This window comes from Papilio machaon, chromosome 10, assembly GCF_912999745.1.
Source record: "Papilio machaon chromosome 10, ilPapMach1.1, whole genome shotgun sequence".
NCBI classification, from domain to species: Eukaryota; Metazoa; Arthropoda; class Insecta; order Lepidoptera; family Papilionidae; genus Papilio; species Papilio machaon.
This window is the reverse complement of record NC_059995.1, coordinates 6,411,311-6,423,083: the sequence shown is the minus strand read 5'-3', so window position 1 is coordinate 6,423,083 and position 11,773 is coordinate 6,411,311. Positions and strand designations below refer to the sequence as shown.

The following is an 11,773-nucleotide window of genomic DNA, read 5'->3' as shown; positions in this document are numbered from 1 at the left end:
AAGTATTTAAGTTTTAAATTCGGGTGTTTAATTTAAGTTATAAAATGCATTATTTTCATACATTTGGACGTTTTTTATTAAAATTTGCATATTGTTACAATGAGTTTTAAAAAGTTGCGATCGTACTTTATAATTTTGTTCTTAAAAGATCTGTCATCTTAAATTTGAAGGTTGTAAAAATAGAGAGGTTTTAAGAAATATATAAATTCATACTAATTTTAAAGTTTCTTGTTATAAATTTTAGCAATATTCTATACAGTATTATAGTTGTTTAACAAGACAGACACCAGAGGGCTTTGTCCCACTCAGACTCAAGCAGTCGAGCCAGACGGTCGCTTATTCTGTCAGAGTTTTGTTGTGCGAGAGCTTAAGTCCTGCCAGATTGAATATTTTATGCCCTTCTGATTTGAAATACAATATTAACTAAAAGCTCACGCTGGTTAGAATATAACGTCTCTATATATTTGTAGTTTACTTAAATTCTGTCTTTCTGTAACATTTTTTTAAATAGAGAAGTTTAAAAAAATATTTCACCTTCGTGAAGAGTTACTTAAAAACTTAAGTACTAACGACTAACCTTAGCCACTTTGTCTCTTGTTTATATAAAATTTAAAAGTAGTTTACAAGTTCTTCACAAAGTTGAAGTACGTTATTTGTAAGTTTTTAAACTACTTGCAGGCGGATTTTTCATAGAATTTAAAATTACTCTGTTAACATTCAGTGTTAAAAGAATCTTACAGTTTGTAAAACGAATATTTGGATCAAGTAATTATTTTCTGATTTTTTCTCTCAGTTGGCGTATTTTTTTTACTTCAACGCTTTATAATTTCTTAAAATATTAAAAATTCTTTCTAAGATTTTGACGTTAAATTTTAAATTTGTTACGGTTCGAAATCAACAACAAACTTTGTATTTAAACGTGATGATAGATTTAATATTACGTTAGAAAAAAGGTTTCATTCGTACACCTTTGAAGATTTAGATTTCTTTTTGAAGACATCTCTTGATTTAACGGTAAAGCCTTAAGCAAAATGTTCATTTCGCCTTGACAAATACAAATCGTTTTCTGTATTTTGGACACGGCTGCAAATTTCTTTTACTACTTTTACTACGACTTATAAAAAGATTCTGTGACGTTTTGAATGTCCTTCAATGTTTTTTCTTTAATTCGTCAAGTAAGGTAAAAAAGGAAAAATTTATTAGTTATTAAGTTTTAAAGTTTATTTAAGACGATTGTTCTATGGTTTAGTTTTAAAACATGGTTTTTGTCTCATCTTACGTTTAAATTAACATCATAATAGTGATTTACCTTCCCTTATATCCTATTAACCGTGGGTTTCTGAGACCAAAATCTATGTATAAAACATATCGTCATCAAAGTCATAATCTATATATATAAAAGAAATTCGTGTTAGTTACACTATTTATAACTCAAGAACGGTCAAACTGATTTGGCTGAAAATTGATGGGGAGGTAGCTTAGAACCAGGAAACGGACATAAGATAATTTTTACCTCTTTTTCTATTTTTTAATCAGCTCGAACAGAGTCGCGGGTAAAAGCTAGTATTTTATAAAACAAAGATAAAATTTTTAAACGGAGATTTTTGTCTCAGAAACCCACGGTGAATATAGATCTAAAACATTTTTAGAATACATAGAAGATGCATAGACAGAGCATACATAGATCGATTAAGAAATCTGCAAACTCTGTCTATAATACCTTTGTGCTGTGACTTAATCTGTTTGGTACTCGTATAATTTTTGTTTTTGTTAATGCAATCTGAATAGATGTTTCTTTAAGATGAGTTTTTTACTCTAAACAAAGGCCTGTTTTTATTACATCCATTTGTCTTTATAGAAATCGTAAACCCATAATGGATTTTCGTTGTTACATTCAGATCGTACACTCGCTGGGGGAAATTAACGACATCCCATACAACATATTGTAAATACATTTCGAATAAATCAATGAAACATGTTAATTATGTAGTAGTAGTAGTAGTAGTAGATGTCCTTCGACTAGGGTTCAAAAGAGTATTAAGTCGATATTGTTCAGAATAGAGTCAGTTTGAAAATAAATAAAAATAACTACACATCAACCTAGAAGCATTTTAATTTCAATGGAATACCTTTAACTATATTTTTTTAAAGTAATGATTTAAGAAAGCTTTGACGATATTTTAACTAAGGATACTATATTAAAAATAAAACACTTTATTCTTTAAGTTTTATTAAAAAATATGTATAAAACAACAAAAATTACTTATCAATCTGATTATAATTTAAAAAAAATTGTTAAAGAGTTTACTAATACAAATAGTAAATGGTTTGACCTTTCCAAGTGAAATTCTTTTCATAAATCATTAATATACAAGTTTATATACAAAACTATTTTTTCATATGTGTTATTACATAAATAATACAATTTAAAAATGCGTCTCTAAAATCGGTACCAAAGACAAGCCGACGTCTGATGTGACGTTTTCAGTAATCACTACAGCACTTTAGTGAGCACTGGTGACGTCACATAGCTGGAGAGACAGCTGAAAGCAGACAACATATTCACCTATAACAATTTCCAATATAACAAGGAAAAGAATTAAATGTTTCATGCATTGTAATATAATTATTTTCATTTATAACAAAATATGAACTAAGAATTAATTTCAAATTAATGTCTTTTTTGTGTGTTTTCATATCCAAAAAAAATTATATTCCTTTAACCATTTATTAACTACGCTAAAAGAAAATTATTCATACATCTTTTCAAAAATCGATGTTTTTTGGAAAGGTCAATTATGTCCTTAAAGTAGGCAAATATGGACAATACAAAATTTAATACATTTATTAAGAGCTTTAATTAGTGCAAAATATGACATAGTTTTAAATATTCATAGCATAGTGACTAGGACAAGGCTCGGTGGTAACATATAGTATCATATAGTTTTGCTTTAAAAGCTTTTATTTTATTTAAACAGATTAGCATGGCTATTTATTAATGGTTCCTTACACCTTTAACACATAAAAATAATACTTCTTGTAAATTTAAATAAACACTTCAACAATTTAGATGTCAGCCGTAAAAAAATTGCGAATTTGAATAACCTCTTAAACTTTTTGGACTTACTATAATGTCATTATCAATAGCTTTGTTCTCACTTAATCTACTAATTGAGAAATCTCTCGTTTGCGATGGATAATTTACAGTACCATACATGTTAGTGCTAGAACATGGATACACTGTTGAAAGAGGTCTCATAGCTCTTAGAGTCGAATTTCCTGGAACATCCTTATATAGAATCATATCGGGATGAACAGGATCATAGAAAGTACCAGAAATATGACTTACATCAACATCATTATCAATATCAGAAAGTCCATCGCCGAATATATTAGGTGTTTCGGTTGCAAACATATCATTTGTTTTAGGATTGTTCTTTGTTCTACGTTTTATTACATAACGAATCACTACTATAACAAATACAAGTGTAATTAAAATTAGAATGCTAACAGCGGCATATATTAACATTTTAGATGTTTTCGAATTTGGTGCATCAGGTAATGATATGTTTTCTTGATTGTTATTTTCAGCACTTGTAACATCAATTGGCGGTTGGTTATATGAGTTATCTTGCGATGAAGGAGGTGCTGGAATCGCTATCGGTGGAGCACCATTTTCTTCACCGAATTCATCTAAAAACATAAATTTAATTTAATAATCGTTCTAATAATGTAACTCTATTTAATTATTGTATGATTTAATTAAGAACCATGAATAGGAATCTAAAAAAATTATATTGCATATCAAACTTATCTACAAGGTTTCAAAATACAAACCTATTACGTATATGTTCAAGTTTACTGACCTGTTTCATCAAAAAATTTGTCCTCTACACCAGAAGGGAAATTTAACACTTCATCTTTTTCCAAAGCACTTTCATATTTCTCTGTCATAACACCCAGGGGAACTAGACAAATTAATTCAAGTTTATCATATAATTTTTTTTTTTTATAGTAAAGACATTTAATGTAATTTTTAGGTAGAAGATAATCACTGTGACTTTCCAACGGTCACGTTGAAATAAAATCCCTTAATAAGTAACTTACCACAAGCATACACAATTTTAAGATAAGGTTTCGAATCAGGTCTGCAAGGAGTCCCGAATGTGTTTTGTGTAACAGTTATTTGACATCGACGTTTGCCGTGGCATTTTTGCATCACGGTTTCTACTGTGTGTGGCGCTTTGCAACCTAAAAAAATATAGACCATCAATTATTATAAAAGTTCCTTCCAATATATTGAAAGTTACTGAAGTGTATGTGTGCAATGGTACCATCACTGTATTGGATGCGCATGAACATAAGTGGGATCATGGACTTGAAGTCAATCATGCATTAGTGTTATCCGAGCCACTGTCAAGAGCAAAAATATGTCTGTATTTCGAAGCAAATTGATCAGAGGTGCTATTAGCGTGTCTCTCGGTTCTCTATCTATGTTTGCCAATTTTAAATTTATTCGTGCTACAGTATGAAAATTATTCAAATAAAAAATTGTTGGTCTTCGAATTTAGGTAAATAAAACTTGTAGCGATAACTGCTTAGTTTCATTACATCTTTAATATAGGTAACATGAATTTTGCTCATGCAAATAAATAGTCGATTATAATTTTAAAATATTCAATGAGACAACTTCTCAGAAAAGAATACTGACAATCTAAACTCCTTATCTAAGAGAGGTATTGCCTAGTAAATCGTGTCAGCACTGACCATGGAACAAAAAAGGCGCAAGCAAAAACATTATTATAGGCAAAGCTAAAATGTCGCATAAAGGTCAAACAGTTAATATTTTCAAATAAGCTTTGACTTACTCTCATCACTAACTCCGTGTGTTTGTGGACATTTGTTCGATTCGTAAGCAGTACGACCATACAGAGCATCAAGGATAGCTATCCTTGTATGTGCATCACAGGTCACGGCCAAAACATCATTTTCACAACCAGTGCGACTTCGGAACTCATCTAAACAAAAACAATTATTGATTATATTTATCAACCTTTACTTAGCACGTTTAAACAATTGATATACGTTAAAGTATTGCTATACAAGTATTGTTAATATTGTTGCAAGTATTACTAAAGATATTAGACTAACCGGAGAACTTATCTAAGGTGATGACTGAAAGAGCAAATGGTTTTTTTTGGAACGAAGTTCCTTATCGCGCGTTGTGAAAGGGGGCTAGACGGAAAAAATTCTTACGAAAAGTTGTCACGACACTTTTTGCTATAGTAAGTATGTTAACGACGAATGAGCGCTACTTCACCATAGCAACGACGTGACAATATATAACGAAAATTCATAGATAAAATATACTTCTTGTGAAGACTTAAGTTTTTTATTCATAGAATAAACATTGGTTCCTTCACTAATTAATCGAAAGGAACTTCGTTCCATCCGGGTGTCCCTTGACACCTCTCAAGTTTTTTTTTAACACCACCTTACTATTTCTCATAGCTGTTTCGCTTACTAAACTTTCATTGCTTAATGATACGAATAATAATATTCGAATCTAACAAATATTGACAAGTATAAATAACATCCGAAATGACATATTCTGTAAGGAGATTTATTTTATTGCTACAGATATTCATCTAGTTTTGTTCGCTTAAAATCAGGCGACATTATTTGTTTATCAATAAATAACGTATACTAATATTCGAAGAAATACGTCGTCAATCTTATAGCTCAGAGCCTATTCAAGTTAAGGATGACTAGTCCATAGTGAACCTCACAGTCTCAGTGTGGGTTGGTTGACTTCACACATATCTTTAAATTTCTTAGCCGAAATCTGAAAGTTGCATCGCGATATTTTCAACCTCAATATTATGTTACAAGTTTGCTAATCAATTGCAGGTGAAAATGCAGTTTAACGTAGACGTAATAAACAAGTCTTCTAAGATTTACATTTCACTTCAATTGCACTCGGGTAATAGACACTTAATTAAACTTATTTGCAATGAACCTTGCTTTTTATTGACATTTCAGACAGACCTTTGGGTTGGGTTAGTCCAATGTACAGTTGACATTTCTTTGCCCCAGCTTAGTTATACTATGTTGCTTTGTTGTGTCAATCAGTCTAAATTATATGATGGCCAATAAATTTGTTCTCTTCCGCAAATTTTTTTGTTTTACGACTAAAATTCAAACTCGATAAACCTTATATCAATTTGGCACAAAAACTATCGCTATATATTGCTTTAATGTTCCATCACAACTAAATGCAAAACATTATCAGCTTTGATACTAAATTTGGACTTCCCCTGCAAAATCGCCCATTTAATTAGTATTATGTTTTTAATAATACTGTCAGTATTTATTAACCCGTCTCTTGAAATACTTTAAAAAAGTAGTACTTTTTAAATAACAACGATTAAGTATTTGCTTTACTACAAAAATTAATTTAAACTCTACTTAACGTCAAAACTAAGTAGGTAGTCATTAAAAATATTTTTTTACTCGTAATTTTTACACAAATTTTCTACAAATTACTTGTAGTACAAGCTGTAACTTGAAGAAAACCTGATTTAATATGCTAAAAATGGTTTTTATTTCTTAACTCTATATTTGAATACTTCAGGAGAAATTTGAATGTTACTGTTTATTGAAATATGTACTACTTAGTTTTGACGTAGAGTGTACTACGGTAATTGTTTTTCCGTAACCTAATGCAGCACGCTAGTCCCTCGTTCAACTAATAAGGGCGCACCCCGTCCACTCCTGTGGTTAGCCACGCCCGCGCCGCGTCGCATCGCCTCGCATCGCCTCGCACTGGCTACCGGCCACCGACCCGGCTTCGGAATTTAATAACGCAGCATAAATCACATCAATACACTCACCGGTGCCCTCGTAAAAAACCTAGCCCCATGATTAGTGAATACACTTCCCTATTCTTTTGTTTCGGTTAACCAAAAACGTCAGTTCTGGCTTCGGATATTTTATGGTTCGGTTTGGAACTCCATTGAATAATCAATTCCCATTGGTTACATTTAATTAAATTTTAGAATACAAAAGCGAAATTCATAATAACTACCCAAATGTCTCAGTCCACGTCTACGTCATAATAATAACTCTTACCATTAGTTTCCACTGCGAAAACAAAAACATACTGCCTTCTCTCTCATTTATTTTGAAAAAATAGAGATAACAATATGTTTTTGTACAGATTTTGTATGGTCTTAAAAACATATATACTTACATGGTTTGCACTTATACGCTACTTCAACGAACTTCCTGGAAGATGGACAGGGGTCAACAGTGCCTGGCTTGGACTTTGTACTAAACGTGCATTGTGGCTTCTTTTGGCAAGCCTCCACAACTGTTTGAAGAAGTGAATACTGAAAAAATTAAATAACTTTAATCGATAATTCAAATTCAAAAAGACACAATCGTCCAAGAAAATATCTCTCGTCAACTTTAATAGTAGTTTATATTAAAATAAAATATTCTTGTATTTTATTATGCAATTGAAATCATTCCATTATCCGAAATTTATCTACCTCATAGAAAATTAGTGCAAAATGTAATAGTATGTACCTATTATTGTGTTCATAAAGATCTTTGGATAAAAGCATTGGCTTACAACACAAGTATCTGTTAAGAAAGTTTCACGCACCTGCATAGAATTAGGCCATAAGCATACTTCTTTGTCTCCTGTTCCAAAACCTTCGGAATCCAATCCTTCCATGACGCATTTATGACCTTGTGGAGCAGCTTTCCCATATTGTGCTACTTGTATACTTATAGAAGTTCCTAGAGGACATCCCAACGAAACCATTTCGTCATCACAAGCTGCTCTTTGCATGGTTTTCAATGTACTTGTCAATAATCCTAAAAATGAATTCGATAGTTACTAATAAATAAGAAAATTACCTAACTAATTTACTCTAGGTCTTTTATTATTCAGATTTTAATTTATCGGACAAAAATTCTAACATATATTTAAAGGAAACGAAATGTTTTATCTGTTTACATGTCGACATAACTCGGATGTGTTTGATATAAAATTATTACAAAATCGCTGGGTCGCGCTAATTCGTATCCAGAACTTTCCTTTCAGATCATTCGCGACGGATTTATATATAAATCCCCTGGTTGTGTAGGAGAAATCTCAGAATATTACACTTTATATACGCTACGTACATTGAATACTCAAGGGCCATTGATAATTGAGAATTAAGGAAAAACAGGATTAAATACAAAGTTGTAATCCGATATTCTGAAAAAACAATATTTTGTCTATACTGATATTATACAGAGAAATGATTTGATTGTTGCATTGATAGGCTCCGAAACTATTGAACATATTTAAAAAAATCTTTCACTTTAGGGAAATTACACTAGCCTCGGGTGACTTAGGCTATATATATATATTTTATTCTGAATGGACAAAGTCGTGGACACTGTTATATGTGATAATTTGTATGTCTAATAAATAACCATTGGTCGGTTTCTATGTTCAAACTGAGAAATTACATCAATTGGTCTACTAACTATACTTATGTATATAGAAGGATTTGTTTTATGTCGGACACCCTTCAGAGTACAGACGCGCACAGAATTACCGCAATCTCATGTTCCCCCAGGGAACACTTTTGTTGATTTGTTTTTTATAAGTATTAGCTCTAGGGCGGCCAATTTGTGTGATACGAGTTTTTATTTACATATATCCCAACAAGTGATATTAACACACTAATCGTAGGTTTCCACTCGCAATATACCAGCTCAGAAACATATCGTCATCTCTCTATTTTTTTCAAAAAGAATGCGAGGGAATAGCAACATGTCTTAGGTACAGCAGTGGAAACAGGCATTATAAGAATTTATTTTAACAGTAACAGTACTGTATCAGGGGCATCAGTGCCCCGCGTACTCATAATATAATCAAAAAACATAACAATAACAAATTAATAACAAAATTAACTTATAAACTGGTGGTATACCCGCCAATTCTCACATAGAATTATCGTATCCGGTGATAAGATTTGTATACAACATTGTGTTTTAAATGGGTTTTCACGTTACATAAACAAGTGAGCGATTAAAACAACGCAGATTAAAAAAAGAATACAACCTCTAAATAAGATACTAGAATCTTCTATTACATGGGCATAAGTTCTCTTTCAAAAGTTAGTGAGAATTTGGGATGCAGTTATAAATCACAAACAAAAATTACTAATTATAATGCAAAGTAAAATGTTTTGTATGTTCTACTTTAACATAATAACTATTACTCAGCTATTTGAATAGAAATACATTTAACTTTGAATTACTCCTCAAAGTAAACAAGTTGTCAAAACATTATTAAAGATAACAGAAATAATAACATACCAATATTATCCGGGTTCATGTAAGATGGCCTCGGCAATATTAGACACGCAAATAACAAAAATAATTTATCAACCATGATTATTACACTTTGGAAACTTATTCACAGCGTTATATTATAAAAACAAAAAACTGGTACTCAAAAAAAATAATAAAAATAACTCTAAACAATTTTTTATAAAAAAAAAAGTTCAAAGACAATTTGTTACTTGTTATATGCGCAAGCGTGTCACGTCACTATAATCACGTGTCACAATGGTTTAAAAATAAAAAACTAGCGTGTTACCAAACCGAGTACGGCCGTTAGACTGAAGCGATACAACGGCCCCTTGCTTGGCCAACTCATGGTACGCCCATAAATTTCGCGTGACGTTACAATGAAAACCTTTCATTTTCCCCCTCAAAAATAGTACGAGTCTATAAATGTCATAATTCAGAAACAATAACATTTTATCCTGAGATCAAAATCTCTGTATAAAACATATTGTCATCGCTGTCATTATTTTTTACAAAACAGAAATAATAATATATTTTTAATTGGAATCTTGGTCTCAGAAACCCACGGTTAGTATGCTTTCTCTCTAAAACTTTTGTACACTACTCACAGACTCTTTTACTCATGGATTAGTATGGATTATATGCAAATGATTAATTAAAACACAGTATATTCTCTGTTTTATAAGATTCGTGTAGATTTGTTTTACTATATCTACTTTAACTACCGTAACCAATCGTCAAATAGTCACTGCGGGATCAACCATGGTGAAGGTTTAGTATAAGAAATCTACACTTAGACACTAAGTATTGATTAAAAGGTCCTTAAAGAGAACTGACCGCCAACCTTCACTAGTCGGAGAGGCACCTCAAGAAGAAGAAGAAGAAAAAATCCTTAGTGCGGCAGAGGAGACTTCCTAGGTAAAATTATGACTTTGAGTGTTAAATAAGACGCAATCCAATATCATCTTAAATGTTATCTTTAGTCTATTTCATATAGATGATAAATGTAAAGAATAAGCCTTTCGTATTGAATTCAATTATTTTGCAAGACAGTATTTATTTAGGATAGTATGAGGACAGTCCGTAATAGTTCTATTTGAGAATCATTTGTGTTAGGGTTCGTTTGCTATTCGGCTTTGACTTTTAATAACAGGACCTGGTAAACACACGCATTGCCCTCTTTCAAATAAAAATGAATAACTTCTAAAGTTTCTTGCTTGTGTGCTAGTTTTGTGTATGTAAATTTTTGAGTTAATATGAAATGATCATAAATATGTTTTAATTTTGATGACTTTTGTTGACATTTGCATATGTACGATTGTCCTCTGTACCTCACAATCCTCTTTAGATGTCTGAATTTATTTAGCACAATAGCAGCTCTTTGTCTAGTTTCTAGTCCGTTTCTATATAATCAAAGTCAGTTGGTATAAATTTCAAATTGTACAACGTAATGAAACAAGGACGAACAATTTCCGTTAAAGCTTCACAAAACTATGATATACTGATCAAACATACATTAACCTAATTAAAATGTTATGACACACGTATTTTTAAGAAAACATTAATTAAGTACTTCTTTTCATGATAATGACTTAAAAGGATTATAACAAAAAATTAATGATGGACAAGAAACAAATTAAAAATAATACTTTTACAATAGTTATACAAACATATAGTTACAAGTAACATCACCTAATTAGTACAATTAATTAATAAAAAATGTAATAAAATTAAATTCGTCATATTTTTTTAAATAAAGCTAATAAGTAGATACAAATTGAACAAGGTTAGGTATAAAATGGATGTACATACAATATAAGTGTCTTCAGATGATAATTTTCTTATATTTGTATCTAATATCTTACTAATATTATAAATGCGACTGTTTAGATTGGTAAATGGATATTTGTTAGAAGGTATCTTCAGAACAGCTCAACGGATTTCAATGAAATTTCGAATATATATAGAACACTAGCTGTCGCCCGCGACTCCGTCCGCGCGCAGTTAAAAAAATTAAAAATAGATGTTGGCCGATTCTCAGACCTACTGAATATGCTCACAAAATTTCATGAGAATCGGTCAAGCCGTTTCGGAGGAGTACGGGAACGAAAACTGTGACACGAGAATTTTATATATTAGATTATCTGGAAAGACTTATAGGCTACGTATCAAGTTTTTTTTTTTAATAATGCGCGGACGGAGTCGCGGGCGACAGCTGTTTATTAACAAGTTCATAAAATCAGTGAAAACCAAGGAAATTAAGTAGAAACATCAAAAAAACTCTTTTGACTGTGACGAATACGCATTGCATAAAAATGAAAAGTACATTAAAATAAGTAATTTTATTTTCAAAAGTACATCTAGCTGAAAAAACTAACTAAAAAGGGTTATATAA

General features: G+C 31.1%; 1 protein-coding gene across 3 annotated transcripts; it reads right to left on the bottom strand.

The window, feature by feature from the left end:
* Window positions 1-2,440: 2,440 nt before the first annotated feature.
* LOC106718128 (protein eva-1 homolog C) lies at window positions 2,441-9,533 on the bottom strand. 3 transcript variants are annotated; one of them, XM_045679734.1, is made up of 8 exons: window positions 9,385-9,532; window positions 7,670-7,884; window positions 7,253-7,391; window positions 4,869-5,018; window positions 4,108-4,251; window positions 3,867-3,968; window positions 3,350-3,693; window positions 2,441-2,566 (listed from the first exon to the last, which is right to left on the bottom strand). In XM_045679734.1, exons 1-8 carry the CDS (start codon window positions 9,458-9,460, stop codon window positions 2,495-2,497), a joined length of 1,242 nt encoding a protein of 413 aa, XP_045535690.1. In that variant the 5' UTR covers window positions 9,461-9,532; the 3' UTR covers window positions 2,441-2,494. The 3 variants fall into 3 exon arrangements, with proteins under 3 accessions (XP_045535690.1, XP_014367622.2, XP_014367621.2); XM_014512136.2 differs by having other exon boundaries at window positions 2,441-2,543; XM_014512135.2 differs by lacking the exon at window positions 2,441-2,566 and having other exon boundaries at window positions 2,810-3,693; window positions 9,385-9,533.
* Between the last annotated feature and the right edge of the window lie 2,240 nt (window positions 9,534-11,773).